Here is a 17,651-nt window from a genome sequence, read left to right as displayed (position 1 = left end):
CAGGAATGTATCTGATGACATCCAAAAATGTAAATAATCAATTTTTTTTCCTTATTGAAAGAGATTACACATAAACAATAAACATGTTCAGAATAATTGAAAAAATATATTTATAAGCTTTCTGGTTTTATCTTCATTCATCCTCAGAGTAAAATCTGCATTTCATAGTTGTAGAATACACTGCTAAACTTTCTACAATATTTTTTACTTTTAATAGTTGTACATAAAACTAAGGAGTTTTAAGTCTACAGGTGAATGCTTCATAGAGTGCATTTGCAGGCTCTTGGTACTATTTGAATGCTGAAGCCAGTTTGTAGAAGATTCGACAAGCAGTTGCTGAATGAGCAATTCTGGCTCATGTCTTCCATCCCTTCCTGCTCCTGGGTTCATGTTCCCACCGTTTATATTACGTCCTCTCTGGCACTCATCAGAAACCTCCACAAGATGGTTTAACATCCATAAAAATAATACAGATAAAGATTTGTGTCATTTAGGTGAGTTAAACTGGCTTAGCAAAGGGTACAACAAGTTCTGAACCACTGCAAGGGAGAGCAGGCCTGCTTCGGCTGTAACAAGGGAAGGGGACCCGCTGCCTGTGGGATCTCAGCCTTGCATTGCAGCTGCATTACACAGTTACAGTAATAGCCATACTGTCATGGTTTCTTGCTGTGTTTTATTCTGCCATGCACTTTGGTCCAATTTAAAGGGTACTTCCTTGACAACATACTCCATTTTTTTTCTTTTCGATATTCTTCCAGGTTTTTTTCCTTCCATTGAGTAACACCATCCTCAGCTGTTTCAAAGATAATTCTGTTTTTGCATGGGAATTTGATACTCTTCACTGTAAATACCAGTTGCCAACTCCTGTAGAAGGTTCTGTATTACTTTATAAGGTCTTTGCAGTTACCAGGTAAATTGCTATTTTAAACATTCTAAAGGCGGACTCCAAAAACTGTAGTTTTAAAACAGGTTTTCTTTCCTTATTTGTAATGTTTTGTGGAAGTATTGAACTGTATACTATGATAAGCTTTTGAACTCTGCTGTGACTGATACTTTCAGCAAGGATCAATAGCAGTTTTTATTACAGTCCCATAGCAGTTGAAATAAAGTAAGTTGATTTTTAATGACTACTAAAATAAGGTTTAAACTATCCTTTAAAAAAGCAAATTTTATTATTTAGGAGCTATTTTGTTCTTTCGGGAGAGTATGACAGGATTAATGACAGATTCAAAAGTGATTTGAGCGCATAGAAGGAAATGTACAATCTCTCTCTTTTTAGCTAATACTAACTTATTCTGATGGAAACTTTGCCTCATCTGTGATTCAGAGATGGCCGGATTCTTGTAGCTGCTGGAAAATCAAATCATCTTCACTTATGGTGTTTAGAATCAAGGCGGTTGATACGAATAATCCAGATGCCTGCAAAAGTACGAGCTGTCCGTCACCTGGAATTCCTCCCTGACAGTTTTGATGGGGGCTCCAACCAGGTCAGTTTTTTTACAAAGCTTAACACTGGAGTTGATTCAACACACATATGTTGAGGGCTTTTGGGGGACACTGGGGATATGGGCCCATACCATACAAAAGGAAAGTTACTGTGCTAAATGTTTGCTCAATTGCTCTTTTAGCTTAATGGAATGTCATTGCTGAATCGGGTATTCCTCTGTGTTTTACATTGACAGTTGTAATTGATGAATCCTTTTAACTTATAGATCCTTGGAGTGTTAAGTCAAGATAATATTATGAGATTTATCCATATAGAAACATGCAAACTTCTTTTTGACATTGGGAGTCATGAAGAGGGAATTAGTACAGCAGCAAGTAGCCCCAATGGACGGTATATTGCATCAGTAATGGAAAATGGTAGCCTTAATTTATACAGTGTCCAAGCTTTGACTCAAGAAGGAAATAAGGTAGAGTGTTTTACATTTCTTAAAACAGCAGTAAATCCCATTAAAGTTGATACTTGTCTGCATAACTTTTGTATCAGCAGTAGTTTGCAGAGATGTGTTGGAGTGCCATATTTAACACTACAAATAAAGAAACAGTGGTTTGTAGAGTTCCCTTCATAGTTACTCCAGCCTGTCAAGTAATATGATGTTTTTAAAGTATATATATCACTGTGTTCCTGGTGTTGGGAGGAGGGGAGATGGTATTTATTCTTACAGCAATTTGTATGGACCAATTTCTCTTTGTAATGACATTTTGGGGGAGATGGAAGCAGTGTAATTGTGCTGCTTCTGTTCTGTTTCCAATAGGAAATGTTTTGCAACTGATGCTGTCTTAAACTGCGGGTATGAATGGTGTTTTTGTTACTGTGATTTTGTTCTTCCTACTGTGTTCTTGGATACCAGCATCCATCATTATGGCACAATCATACTCCTAATCCTTCCTAAATAACAAACATTCTAAATACCAGTTCTTATTTTATTAAAGTAATTTATTAATGAGAGTCAGGTTTCTAAATCCAGAATTCCATATATCTTTAATCACCATGTCTTTGAAGTAAACAGTAACCAGCTTCGGATAATGACGGAGTTGGAGCTGAGGAAGGATGTGTAAAGATGTCACACATGCATTCCATTTGCACTTTTGCTGCCGGTTTGACATGAACTGGGATATCCACTTTGTTACTTGCTTTCCCAATCTCCAACATTGAATTAATACCTCCCTGACACTGAAGACTAATTAAAGTTTGTAAAGGTCTTTTGTATTCTTTTCAACTGGTGCTATAGAAATGCAAAATATTTTAGTGACATTGAGAAACACACTAAAGTGAATAACCTGAACAGTACATTATACACATTTATACGATCCCAATTATATTTTAGTGTTTGCTAAACAAGGAAATAACATGATGTTTGAGTTGGTTTGGAAGCTACATAAACCTTCTCACAGTCTTTCTAGTTTATTACTGGCAGTTTTTACTCACTGGCATACTTATTCAGGAGTATACAGTCCATATATATTTGTTTATGGTATAAATGTGTCTCTATTCTTCCTGCTATGGCCATCAAGCTCAAAAATACGTCATATGAAGTAGAGTAAACGTCAAATTATTGTGTTACTTTAATCTGTCTTACAAGATGTTAACCAAGGTATTTTCACTTAATATTAGCCTCCACCACCCATGTTCAAAGTAGTAGAAGATTGGTCCAAGTGCACGTCAGAGGCAAATAAACTGACAATGAGAATGACTTCAGGAAGGTCGGAGCGGCCTTGGAAATCTAAAGGAAGCAAAATTCAAACCAGATTGCTAAAACTGCAAGTGAACAGATCAGTTGAAAATAAAGAGGTAGGAAGAAGTTGCAAATATTTTGTTCTCCAGTCTGCAGCATTTAAAATTCATTGCAAAAAAAAAATCTAGCCACTTACTTTGAAGAATAAGTTCAGACACTGATTCACTTGGATGTTTGAGCAGAGAGGGGATTGAAGGAGTTTTAGTACCATTTCCTCTCTCTGTTTAGCCCATACTCCAGTATTACGTGACACAGCCAGAGCTGCCTCCAGTCAGCCTGGGGTACCTCTGAAGTTGTTCAAGCAACTTGTGACACATTTAGATATTTGCTAGATCTGATCTGCTTCCCTGCTAGCAAACTGGCACCTTTCAAATGTCTGCCTAGAAGCCATTTCATTTTTTATTAATTATTTAGAAGATGCATTACTGTTACATTTATTTCCCTTCTGTCATCACTGTGCCATCTTCTCTCTCTCTATCTTGCATCTCATATGTATATATATTCTCATATATATATACACACAGGCACACGTATATATACACATATCTATATCTATATACATCCTCCTGTAACATTCATCACAATATGATCTATTCCTTATGTCAATATTCTTTATGGTTTGGCTGTATACATCATTTAATTATATATAGTTTAGTCAGTTAGATTTGCTTCTGACTGAAATCAATGGCAGCTGTTCTTTGAGTTCAGTAGATGATCTTTTGAATTATCTTTTTTGTTATTGAAATACCTAGGATTATGTAACGGACAGCAGTACACAATATTAAAAAAATATAGTATGTTAGGAACTTCAGTATTTAGCTACTATCATCAATTAGAGTGTAAGGAAAGAGATTAAGAAGGAGAAATCCTTACATTTATTGTTGATCCCCTATTTTGTAGAACGAATTGCCAGGTGGATTAAACAAGAAACGTCTGCGGGCCTTATTGAAAGGATTTGGAGAATACCCAGCAAAGTACAGGTATGTTCATGTGCATGTTCATGCTTGCACAAAATAAAATTGCTTGTGTTTACTGGCCTATGAAAGAGAAGTTGCTTGACTAAGTCTGCTTTTTAATTGCAGGATGTTTGTTTGGCGTTCCTTATTACAACTTCCTGAAAACCACTTAGCATTCAGTAGCCTAATAGATAAGGGTACCCACAGTGCATTTGTGAATATTCAAAATGAGTATCCCATCAAAAGTAGGAAACTGCTGAGAGTTTTACAGAGGTAAAATATATATTTATATTTATTTAAATATTATAGATTTTTATTTTCATATAGTGATCTGAAATGTATCCAGTAACTGGAATCAGCTGTAAGGAAAATTCTAAAATGAAATAGTAGTGCCCTCATGCAATTTTGGTTTTATAACTCGTATAATCCTGCATCTATCTTGAAGTTTACAGTCTTTCTATGTTGTGATTCTAAAATGCATATTATATTTTTGTTTGGGTTTGGATCGATGTTTTCTACGCCTTTGTTTGTCTTTGCGTATAGGACCTTATCAGCTCTAGCTCACTGGTCTGCTATCTTTGCTGAGACGCCTTATATTGCTTTGTTAGCATTCCCGTTTGTAAAATTATTCCAGAACAACCAGCTGATCTGCTTTGAAGTTGTTGCTACAGTAGTAGGTAAGTAATGATTTTAAAAACTCAAATATGCTGCAACATGTTTAAGCTTTCCCACGCAAAAGAGCTTTTCCTGATGAAATGAATGAGGTATTTCCTAAGAGGTCACCAGGCTCTCTTCTAAAGGTGTTGCCAGGAATTAATATGTAGCAACTGCATACTTAAAACAAAAACCTGCTTGTAAATAAAACCAAGATATTAGACTCCCTTTTGCAGTGTTTCTAGCAAAAAGTTAGCAGTTTAACAGTATTTGTAAAGTCTAATCAGTAAAAACAAATGTATCTACCATAATTATATCATAATAACTAAAATCTCTGAGACATGGGAGAAGTAGTCACATACACACACCCCACCCCCTCACCCACTCCCAGTCAAAAGGGAATGATCTCTTTTAAAGTTTTACTGTGTTTAGTTGTCCTAAGCACATGGTAACTCAAAATGAGACATTTCGCTGAAAGCTGGCTATGGCTGTCTTCTGAAGAAACATTCTAAATTAAAGTGCTTTACACTTAAATTAGTTGTTGCAGCTGCTGCTAAGTCTACAGAAGGTATGTGCTGCCAAGCATACATACCCACTTTGCAAACACATGCTGTTAGTGAATAAGTATCCAAGTTTACGGAAATTATTCTTAGTATGTTAAAAATTACTTGATCCAGGCTGTAGTTTCATGAGACAGAAATACCGGTTTAAGTATTCCCATCTGCCTCCAACCACTTAGTCCCACAGCACACAGACTTTTTTCATTTTATTTTTGAGCCAGATTAGTTCCCCAGTCTGGTTCACAGTGTACTGACACGAACACTCATGCCAGTGCAGCTGGAGGAGCAGTGTACTGTGGGAATGGTTTAGGAATAAATGCTAGGAAAGAGGAGTGGGGGAATATCTTAAATAGGTTTTGGTGCCTAAACCTACCTCTTAAACTCATAGCCTTTATAACGACACCTTAAGGTTGTCAAGAGTCTATCAGTCTGGATTACAGTGGGTTGTGTTGGGCTTTTTTTTCTCTTTCAGTTAATTTTTGTCAGCACTGGTTTGAGTATTTTCCCAATCCTCCAGTTAATGTCCTTAGTATGATGGAAAATGTTTTGGCACATCATGACAAAGAACTACTTCAGCACTTAATAAAACACAATGTGACTTCACAGGTAATATTCTAGCCAACTTTTGTATACAAAATGTCACTGCAGTGAATGATAGTGCACTAGTCTTTTATTTTGAAATAATTCTTTTCTGAGGGAGTTTTCATTAAATAGCAGTGAATGATATGGGAGTGTAAAGAATATATCATTGCTTTCCTGCAGCTTTTCCTTTTCCATGATCATAAATCTCACATACGTGCTACTGTAGTTCTTAGAAGTCCTTTGCTTTTAAGTCCTCATTGCTTGAAAATCTACTTATCAAATCATAAATGTACTTTTTTTTTTTTAAAGTGGACATAGGTGTGATGAATTAATTTTGTAATCCCTACTTATCATTAGGGATGATTTTAGATTCACAAATCTAAACAAAAGATTTAGACATCCAGTGAAATAAGAAATTTATTTATAATCACTCCATATTAATTTTGAATGTTTATAGTGGGTGATAAAACTTATATTCAAATATTCTGGTTTAGTTCCTGTTTCTTTCATAAATCAGTAGATTCTTGGTATAAGGCAAGAAAAACTCATATTATTTCTTTAAAAGGAATGGTAAAATTGTACTAACGGACTATTTTGTCAATTTTCCCAAATAATGTAGGTTTATGCTTGGCCTCTTCTAGAAACACTGTTCTCTGAGGTTCTAACAAGAGAAGAATGGCTGAAAGTCTTTGACAATATCTTCTCCAACCATCCTACGTACTTTCTAATGATTGTTGTTGCCTATATTATATGTTCCAGAGCTCCCTTGCTTCACTGTAATCAAACAGGGGATTTTGAGGTAAACATCTTCATATTTAAGTCAGTCGTATGAAAGTGTACTTACAGAGACATATAAAACATTGTATCTGTTGTTACGGAGGTTAGAAGGAGATGTTTCATTTCCACATTAATAATATGTTATTACATGTTTCTGAATAACGTCATCTGGTACCTGACAAATATACAATAAATGAGTAAAATATTGAGCAATTTCCTGCCATTTCATGCAATGAGATCTTTAAAAGCTTTCATAAGCTTTCTAATGCCACTAAAAGCTATTTTGTAAATGTCAATAGTTCATCAACCACAAAATAATTCTGCATCTTTTTTGGGGATCTAATATGAACTTGTGCCTGTGGAGACAAGACACAGTCATCCTGTCGTGTTGTTTCATTATTTTGCTTTCAGATTTGCAAAAAGAGGCAGTATTACTTGATGTTCTCTGAAGCTAAATGAAAACATTTCCCTATGTTTAGTCTTACATGGGAGGAGGAGGTTTTTTCATATGAAAACATCTCTGTAGGCAAACAAAGGGTTACACCTTGAAAATGTGCTTGTGAGCAGTCAGTTTGACAGACATTAAACAGACAGCATTATTGCTACGTTTAATAATAATCAATTTAAAGATTTTCTTGGTGAATAAGATCTTTGACAGGAAGAATAGTCCTTCAAGAAGAAGAACTTCCAAGCTTCATGTTTTAACACCAGAAGTCGAGGGAGGTTTATCCAGTAGTAGGAGAGTCTGTGCGGTCAGTTGGACACTCTAAATTCACACCTAGCTTACCAGATCCCTTACGCAACTGCCGTTTGAAGAGAAGGAAAAGAACCAGAGCATACTTTTACAACTTGAAGAGGTTTGGGTCAAGTCATTTGAGCCGGTGATATTTTACTAATTGGTAGGGCTAACTTAATAATCCCTTTTTAAACTTTTGGAATATAGATCTTGCTAATTTACCTAATTATTCCCAAATAGGTATATTAAAAACTTGCTTTATCTTTCGTAGAGTGTAAATGGAAGCTTGTCTCTTACAGTATTTCTTTCATCATCGTAACAACCTGGACATCAACGTTGTGATTAAGGAAGCTTATCATCTTATGGAGGCTACACCACTAGATATCCATCCACAGCGTATGCTTGATGACTTCATACCACTTACAAAAGGACAGTACCCTGTATTTAATAAATATCCCAAGTTCATTGTGGATTATCAAACTCGGGAACGGGACAGGATCAGACAGGATGAAATTGAATACTTACGAGAGAGGTATTAATGGGAAAGTTGAAGACAGTATCAGACTGGGAGGGACAGGTGGACACAATTGCCTTTTTCTGTTGTAATCTGTATGTTTGAGAAGAGAGACAATTAAGAAAATTCAGGAAGATGACTTTAAATAGCTGCTAAAGGTTAAGAGTTACTTGGTTTGACACATTTTTAAGCTAAATTGGTAATCTTACCTTAAACAAAAAATGTTTGTTAATTCACAGAAAATATTGGGCTGTGAGTCTTCAAACTTGAAAGCTTGTAAGTCAGAGCCTAAATCTCCGTTAACCTTGTAGTGTCCTTGTGAAGGGCCAGGAGTTCTTAGCTTGCTATTGAAATCAGTGGGTACCATGATGCCACAGCACCTTTAGAAACTATTTTTTGTTAAGAATGTGTGGAAGAAAATATCTGCACTCATCTGAAATGCCCTGTTGTCTGTAACAGTCAGTATTGTAACTCTTCCTCATGTACTTTATCAGTACATAAAGGGGATGCCATACTCTTTTATGACATCTTATTGCAGCAGTTTTTTGCTAGTATAGTCATCAATTTCTAAGTAATCAAGTAATTTCTTGGCCTGAATTGTTAACTTGTGATCTCCTTCCATTTAGACAATTAGCGCATGAATTAGAAGCTAAAGCACAGGAACAGAAAGCAGAAGATGAAGCCTGGTATCGAAAGCAGGAATTACTTCGAGAAGCTGAAGAACAGAGGCGAAAAATGCTACTGGAAGAAGAAGAGAAGCTGGCGGAACAGAGGCAGAGGTATTATAAGAAGCATTAGGGGCCTGGCTACTGTATCCTGCTATTACGTTTTTAACCATGAGTAAAGGAGAAATAACCACTAATTTGTATAAATTATAATGTGGGTAAAGAGAGGAGTGTGGTCTGGTGGGTCAGATTTTGGTGTGGGAATGAAGTGATCTGGGTTGCATTACTGCCTTGCCTGAGGGAATACAGCAGATTAGAGGCCAAGTCACTTCATATTTCTGTTTCAACTCCCAGTCTTTTGTCTGGTCTCTTTGGATTATGAATGCTTTTAAGCAGTCAATTGCTGTGTGTTTGCACACCGAGACTTCAGACTTGCACTGTGGGCAGACTCACACTGCAAATATGAGAGTCACTTCTAGTATCAGTGACTCTACACATTCTTGTATTTCTAGTGGATTTAGAAAAAAGACTGCTTTACATATCAGTTGCTGAGCAAAGAGCTGTGATAGTACTGAAGCTGAACTGTTAGTTTGTACATTTTGCAGTTGTGAAGGTTTAAGAAAATTTCAACATCTCCATAGTTTTTCAGATCAACTGCAAGTAATCATACAATCATTTAGGTTGGAAAAGACCCTTAAGATCATTAAGTCCAACCGTTAACCTAACGCTACCAAGTCTACCACTAAACCGTGCCCCTAAGCACCACATCTACAGGCGCTTCTCTTAAACCTCTGTAACCTACAGAGTAAGTTGGGGTTTTTTTTAGAGAGAGCAGTGAGCCTTTCTTTGCAAACTAATTCTTGAGTTTGTGGTTTTGTTCCTTGAAAGAGTTTGATATTTTCCAAATAAACTTAGGACTAACTTTGTGCAGAAAGAGGTACCAGGACACTGGCAATTATTGTAAGGAACAGTTTCCAGTTCTGGATCATTGCAATAGTAAACTAGTGCTTATTAAAGTAGAACAGAAACAGGGCACAGGACTTCAAAGATTAACGGGGGATGTTGCCATTAGAGGATGTCTGTGTGTCCGTGAATTTAATTTTGTCTTGTAAATGAAAACTGGACAATTTAAAAGAATGAAAGCAACTGTCCTAAGCTTTGTAAGTTAGAGATTAGCTCACAGTAACTAATGGATAACTGCAGTGCAAGTTTGTGCTCTTTGGTACTGACCTTTCATATATACAAGTTTCCTTGTTTCTGTTTGTTTTGGCTTTGAAGACTAGCTGCTGTGAAAAGAGAACTGAAAGTAAAGGAACTACAATTTCTAGATGCTTCGAGAAGGCGTTTTCTGAAATACCAGCAAGATCAGTGTCAAATGGAACTGAAACGTCTTGATGACGAAATTGCAAGAAAGGCTGAGTATTGCTCAAGCAATTCTTTTCTTGAAGGTTTAGTAGTGAAAACAAACAAGGAAAAAATGCGTAACTAAAATTTCAGTTGATATACTGTGATTTGTGAGCCCAGAGGTGTATTTAGCGTGAGATGGAAGCTTTAAGTGGTAAATGCATAATTTAACAGTTTTATTTGGCACTTACTATGTTCCACTGGCTGAGAAAAGCCAGATTCATCTGTATATTGGCAGTGTTGAAAAATGTAATGAGCTCCTTAAAGGACTAGTGAATTCTCAGCTGTCTGTGAGCTGTATATCTAGATTGCAAATTCACTCTGCCATTGATTGAGAGGCTCCACAGCGGCCTCTGGCCAGGCCTGGCTCTGCTCCTGTGTTACTAGCTCGAGCACCATGGCATGCAGATGCTGAGAATGGAAGCTTTTGAACCTCGTGGGCACGAATTGAGTCTTTGCAGGGCCATTCCTCGTGTCTCAGCACCACACTTTGCAGAGCAGCTGTGTGTTTGTTCCCACAGTCAGGGCACTGTAAGATTTGTTAGCTCCAGCTCAGCACAGGTTCTGCCAGGTGCAAAGTGGCCACTTCCCTATCTGTGTACTGTCCTCCACAACGTTCTGGGTTCAGAGACTCCTTAGTTGATTTGGAGCTGCATCTGGCAGATTATTAGCGCTAGATCAAGCCTGACATTTCCCTAATATGCTTGGATGGATGCAAAACTACTCCTGTGCCTCTTTTCCACCTTGCCCTGTACTTCTGATATGCAATATTTTCTGTTATTCACGGTATGACAGCAAGTTAGCTAGAATTTAGAAGTAGGGTGTGGCTTGGGGTTTTGGACATTCTTCTTGATATTGGTTTTTTAATGGAGAAGAATGTCTCCTTCGCTGTATTTTCATGTGTTTCTCTTCTCTAGGCATCCATGAGAGAGCAGGAAGCAGCTGCTACTGTTCAAGATGTAGAATTACAATGGATGGAACTTGAATCACAAAGACAGCTTTTTGAAGAGGTAATTATTAGAGAACTATACAGATGTTTGTATTTAATGGTTCTTCCTTTGCAGTTCTCAGATTCGGTTGTGTTCATTCAACCAGACTTTGTGAGGAAAAAGGGGGCCTTCTTTTTTTTTTCCCTTTCTTCTCTGATATCTTTTTTAGAATAAACCCTCTGTTGATAAAACCATTAGTAGAACTCACTGTTATCTGTTTTTATGGGAGAAAATACCCATATCCTCCCCATTTTATCTTCTTCTGTGCAGAGGTATCATTTGGTTGCTGCAGGGTTTAGCTGTGTGCTCAGCTGGTTGAGAGAAGCGAGGAACGTGTAAATAAGAAACAAGTCTATAACAATATGTTCCTCATCCCAGAAACTCCCACCTTTTCATCTGTGGTATCTACATTTTCTGGAGAGAACAGTATAGCAGATTGATGTAGTTGATGAAAAAATATCTAATTGCCAACAACATCATTAAGCAAAAAGGAATGGATGGTTCGTGGGGAATGTGCAGTTCTTTTCTCAAATGACTGACTTACAATTCAAGAAGATCACTATTCAGTAATAAAGGGTTTTAATCAATATTACTGTTTAAAGTTAAGTATGAGTTAATTATTATGAATAGTTAATGACTGAAAAGCAAGGCTGCCAATGGAAGGCTTTAGTAATGTCCGTTTTGGTTATAAATAGTAAGTTAAGTGTTTAGAAATCACAGCTACATGTGCCCATATTGCATACCTGCAGATCCGATGGAATGCAAGCAGAAGTGGACATCCAGATAGCTAACCCTTATTTTGAAGCATGTGTCTGCTTATATTTGGCTTTTTAAAGCTTTTGGCCATAGACTTTTTATAACCCATGCTGAGCATAACTAGGCTAAATTTCTTTTAGCATTTATTTATTAAATACACAGCCAGCTGTATTGTGGCTGCAATAACGCAAACCAGGCTAAGCTCATTTGTGTTGCAGTACATGTAAAGTCAGCTGTTTAAGGGAACTAATTCTACAGTGATCATCCTCTTTAGGCTAGAAAGGTAGCAATTATTTAACTAACTGAGGATATATGTCTGCCCACAAGACTCTGTGTAGACAGGCTTTCCCTGCCCATGCCCTGAACTAACTGTTTTACTGCTGTCAGTGAGGGGCTATATTCAAGCTTAGAAGGCCGTGTATGTTAACTTTGCTTCAGTACCCTGCTGACCCAGCTCAATAGATTCCTGCAGACCTGGGAAGGGGTTATGTCTTCTCCAGAAAACTGTGCAGATGTGCCCTGATGAAAGTGAAGAAAAGGTGGTGAGAATTAAAATTCTATTTCTAGATCTATTGGTGATTCGTACTACTTTGGCAAATCATCTCTGCATTCAAGCTGCAGATGTGTTTATTACAAGTCCCTGTACCATGAAACATGATTTATATTTGTGAAACATTTTGATGTTTTGGCTGAAATGTGCCATAAAAGTGCAGAATATTTTCATGATTAATCTAATTCATTTAAGTTGGAATTCTGCTTTTATGCTCCACTGTAATCCAGGGAATGGAATTACATCAGTATCAACCTGCGAGACCTCTTGATGACTCAGGCTTAGTGTAATTCCAAGTGGATAAAACAGCAGGGACTATCACTTTCTTGGACAGTTATGATATGTAGTGGGATGAGATGTGTGGATGTATTCAAATACTAGTTTAATGAAATTCTAATAGATGTTAAAGAGACAGAATTACAAATGTGGGTTAGTAGCTTAGCAACAATAATTTATGTTTGTGTGTTTGGCAGCATCTAATCAAAGATCAAGAGGCAGTTACAAAGGAAATGAAAGAAGAGGTGGATGCCCATCAAAGAAGGGTGGATCTGGAAGATCATCTTGTTCAGAGATTGATGGAAATAGATAGAGAAGAAAAACAGAAAGCTGACATAGTAAGACGATCGGATCTTAACATGTGTTTTGGGGAGTTAGTATGCTAACTAGTACAAGTAGTACTAGTTAACAGTATTTTAATTACAATTAGCTAGTTCAAGTTAATACGAAAATATTTTCTAAAAAAACCTTATTTCTAGATACCTATATTAATAGATTATGACGGTATGTTTAAAGTTTTGAGATTTCAAAAATCTGACTGAAGTGTCCAAACAGCTATATGATACTGAAATTTTCGGGCCTGCCATGAATATTAACTTTTCGTTACTTCTCAGAACTTAGAAGGCATGTAAGACTCAGAATTGCTTTTCAGAATAAGACATCCTCCTGTTAAGGAACATGTTTTATTTGTAACCATAATAAAACAAAAGTAAGCCGCAAAGGAACTTTCAGTTGGTAGTACTTGGCAGGAAATTCAGCTGTAGAAGCTGTCTTCTGGATCACAGTAATGAATGTGTGTAGCTTGACATTAGGAATTGTTCAGATTTTCAAGCTCAGAACTTGTAACTGCATGGTTGGAAAAATAGTTGTAGCTAACCCACTGCCCATATGCTTGGCATCTGCATTTATATTTTGTCTAGAAATAAACATATGGGTCTGAATTTTTGTAAACAGCCTTCGATTTTTGGAAGCAGATGGATGTGGGTGGAAGTACTGGCATCCAGGTATCAATCTTATGTTAATGGCACCTGTAAATCGTATTAAATACATGCTAGAAAAGCAAAATTCCCAAAATCATGTAGAGGATTTATGCCTCTTTCCAAAAGATTTAAAAAAAACCCAAAACCCAAACAAAACAAAACAAAAAAAGACCCTTGGTAAGGGAAAGAATAAGAAGGATGAAGAAGAAGCAGAAGAAAGCCCTGATAGATGAGACAGCCTGCTGTAATGAATGGAGGAGTGGACTGCAGGTACAGTCTCCCAGCAGGGACATCTAACAGTGATACTGGAGAACAGTTCATCTTACCTTATCTGTATGTAAGGCTGTGTACTTGAAATAGAGTAATCGGATTCCTGGTAAGAAAGATGTTTTATTAGGTGGCTGAAGAAAATTTAGCCAAAGCAGAGCAGAAACGCATTGAAACCAACTGGAGGTTGCAAGCATTGCATAAACGAAGGCGTGATGATCAGGACCGTGAGAAGCGTTATGAAGAGATAGCCAAGCTCCTGCATGACAACAGGGTGAAAGAAGCTGAACTGCTGAAGGCCTTGAGGGAAGCAGAAGAAAAAAAGGTATTTGCATTATCTCTTATTCTAAGTGGGACTGGCACAAATGTAACTGTCTTTTGCCCATAACATGGTAAAGCATAAAACTGGAAGGTATTGAAGAAATATTTTGTTAGGAATCTCCTTTCCTGTTTTGACTGGAAGTTTCTGGAAGCACTAGAGCAAATTGGTGAGGATATTTTAGGCTTAGGAAAGCATATTCCTAATTCTGTAAGTTCCTCTCATTTTTTTTCTCTGACCCAAGACTTTTACCTTTCTCTAGGTGTTTGAATGAGAAATTTTTCAAAAAGAAACATTCACTCAGCTTAATAACATATATTTTGATTTAAGGGTGAAGTTTAGTCTGTAAGAATCCAGATGGTTTTACTTGTTGCTTTTTCCTTGCAACACATCTGTTGAGGACACATTTAATATCTCTTGTACAGTGGGAAGAAGTTATACAGAAAAAAGCTCAACTGGAAGAAGAGCAGAAGGCTGCTGCTGCTGCAGATGAGCACAGGAAGCAGTTTTTAGAAGACAAAATGAATCATGCATTAGAATTGGCTGAAAAGCTGCAAAGAGAAGATGGCTATTTTGGTGAGCATATAGATAATGCAGTTCTCCTGTGTGGATGTTGGCATGAAGCATTCAGCAACCATGAATACAAACTACGCGTCTAATATTAGGGACAAACTTAAGCTTAACTACTTTACATAAGTACTTTTTGGCAGTATTCTTTCATGAAACCAATATATCAGACCTGACTTGGAAAGGAATCTCAGTTTGACATCGATCAGATGCAGCAATATAAATGGCATTTTTGATAGGAGCACAGGTTTAGGTCAGCTTAAGCCGATCGTAAAATCGCATCCCTTAGAAATCCTCTGTCAAATAAGGTAAAGAACAGCAAACTCACTGCCAACAAATGACTTTGCTAAGTGTTTGTTCACAGGAAAAAAGCATTTATGCCCTTCCAGAATTGGCCAATACATCCTTCTCATGCTGCATTTGTGTGTTTTTGCAGATATTTCTCCTATTCCTTCATCTCTGCAAGGCTCACACAAGATTAGTGATTAGTATTAAGATTAGGTGATTAATATCGCTTTGGGCGAACTTTTTCAGACTTTGCCCTTATTTGCCTAATGTTTTTAATATGGAGTAATTTGCAACTGCAAATTATTAAAATGGGTGTCTCCTCCTAAAACTGCAAGTACAAGTAGCCATATTCCACACGATCTTAGTGGACCATTTGTCGGAAGATTAATTATATAGGGAGAAACAGCATATGTGGAGCTGTAATTTCTTAAAATGAGATGCAGTGATGCATAGCTTTGACCTATAGACTAGAAACGTTGACTTTTAATTCTGAGCAAATTGTACTTGCCATTAGCTGGAGTGAGTGATGGTTCCAGTTTTGCTTCCTGGAGAAAACCGGTTTCACCTCAAGCTAGAAAAATTCACTAGAAATTTAAACACTTTTAATTTACAAAGAATCCTTCTCTCCATTTCCCACAGAGAGACTGCGTGATTTAAAGGCCGGACGTACAGAGAGGGGGGTAGAACCCCAGCAGGTGCCAAGGTCTGGAAACATCTGTCTGAATGATTTGTCTGCATCAGAGTCATCATCACACAGTAAGTTTCTCAGTTAGAACCCTCCTTTCTTTAACGTTTAATTTCAGAAGCATTACTGGAACACCTCATTGTGCGATTGAGTCATTATTAGTTGTGTAGGTGTTTAGTGGATAGTAAACTAGTTTATTGTTGTATTCTATTTCACACCTGAAAAAAGGTCTTCACTGCCAAGGGCAGCACAGGTAGGAAGTGCCTGAAGTGTGTCACATTGTGAGAATAGTCATACTAAATTTCAGCCTAGTTTAATGTCATTCTGACCTGATCATTTTACCTATGCTTTTTCTGTCTTCATAGTTATGTATGATTTGGGGATGTTGAGAAGATGTAGAACTGTCTTTCATGAAAATCTTACTGAGACTTATAGTCAGGAATTAGTCTGTAATCATTTCCTGTGGGCTGTCCTAACCTTTATGGCCAGTGAAAGCACATTTTAAAATCACATGCATCTTACGTACAAAACTGTACACAATGGGAAACATGTATCTATGGACCTGCCATAGCAACCCATCAGCATCTGACCCTTTTGTAATAAAACATAGGTACCACTTTCAAAGAACTTAGGAGGAGTTCTTCCTTGCTTTTACGGATCTTAGGGCTGTCTCGCATACAGTGGTACTGGTAAAACATAGCGTTTCTATGCAGGAGGTATCAGTTTTCCAATAAGCATTCATGATATCTGTGGAAAACTGTTAGTTGCAATATTAAGTCCGAGTTTCTTGCACTTCAGTGTCTTTAGACAGAAGACGAGAAGAACTGGCATGCCAAGAGCGGGAACTGATGGCGGAAGTCAGACGGCTCAGACAAAAGCTTACTTCGCAGGCTCGAACTAGACATCCTCCAACTCGTTTCCAAGCTACAAAGTGGACACCTTGAGATGGTTTGCTCTGGACCTCATCTGTACTTCCAAATTATTAATCAGTGAAATGCTAAATATGTATAGTGTGATTAAGGACTGATCATACATTGTTTATTATAAAGGTCTTTGGAAATATTTTTATGTAAAAATAAAATGCTAGCTAGAAAAATGTGTGTTATTTGTAACCTTCTCATTATTTTCTTGGTAACTATTATGCTATTTTTACTTCTAAAATAAACTCACTTTTTACCATTAAGTTATTACACTTGCAGTATTTGTGTACTTTATTTGCTCTGGTGAATGTCATGACTTGAAGAAACAAACCACTGTTAAATGTTGGTTTTGTCAGTGATGTGTAAATGGATTCTACAAGTTGCAGCAGGGAAATTTGCAATTAGAGGAAAAAATCCTTTCCACTGAGAGCCAAACACTGAAAATAAGACCCAGAGAGGCTGTGGAACTTCGTTGCTGGAGATACGTATAGTTGTTACACATATTAGCAGGTAGATTTCATGATAAAGAAAGGGGACAGAGGATCTAAATAAAAATTATTTTTGTGCTGCTGATTTTCACTGGCTATCACGTTAGCATCCTCTGCATCTAGAACCAGAAACAGTCACATGAGCGGCGACCGGGATCCACGGAAATCTCGTCACAGCCCTCAGCAGAGTGCGGGGAAGAGGCATCGTTCCTTTTCAGAGGGAGAAAAATGCAACAGGCAAAGATCATCTCTGGGAGGCAGAAGGAGTAGTTGAGAAAAGTGCCTTGTTCTGACGACTGTCTTGGAGTTTACATGTGATTATTTCTATACATAAAGAGAAAAAATAAACCACAAAGGTTTTGGCTAGCACCTTGGGCCGCATCTGTACACGCTTACGGTTCGTAAAAACGTCACCGCTGCAGGGGTGCATCAGCCAGGGTGTTCCCGGCCATGCCCGGTGGCAGCTCCCAGCTCCCGCC

At 37.4% G+C, this 17,651-nt stretch overlaps 1 protein-coding gene across 1 annotated transcript in view; it reads left to right on the top strand.

Annotated features, from left to right (window-relative positions):
* Positions 1–16,708, top strand: part of TBC1D31 (TBC1 domain family, member 31) — a gene marked incomplete at its 5' end in the record, with an annotated part of 22,109 nt that extends 5,401 nt beyond the window's left edge. Inside the window, 18 exon segments of the mRNA XM_009574841.1 lie at positions 759–910; positions 1,328–1,487; positions 1,713–1,913; positions 3,119–3,295; positions 4,140–4,219; positions 4,322–4,468; positions 4,739–4,872; positions 5,882–6,015; positions 6,611–6,790; positions 7,804–8,036; positions 8,645–8,797; positions 9,962–10,097; positions 11,005–11,097; positions 12,856–12,996; positions 14,036–14,230; positions 14,650–14,800; positions 15,719–15,835; positions 16,563–16,708. Of these exon segments, the coding sequence (XP_009573136.1) occupies positions 759–910; positions 1,328–1,487; positions 1,713–1,913; positions 3,119–3,295; positions 4,140–4,219; positions 4,322–4,468; positions 4,739–4,872; positions 5,882–6,015; positions 6,611–6,790; positions 7,804–8,036; positions 8,645–8,797; positions 9,962–10,097; positions 11,005–11,097; positions 12,856–12,996; positions 14,036–14,230; positions 14,650–14,800; positions 15,719–15,835; positions 16,563–16,708 (2,730 nt within the window).
* Between the last annotated feature and the right edge of the window lie 943 nt (positions 16,709–17,651).

This window comes from Fulmarus glacialis, unplaced genomic scaffold, assembly GCF_000690835.1.
Source record: "Fulmarus glacialis isolate BGI_N327 unplaced genomic scaffold, ASM69083v1 scaffold27603, whole genome shotgun sequence".
NCBI lineage: Eukaryota > Metazoa > Chordata > Aves > Procellariiformes > Procellariidae > Fulmarus > Fulmarus glacialis.
This window is presented reverse-complemented; position numbering and strand designations above follow the sequence as displayed.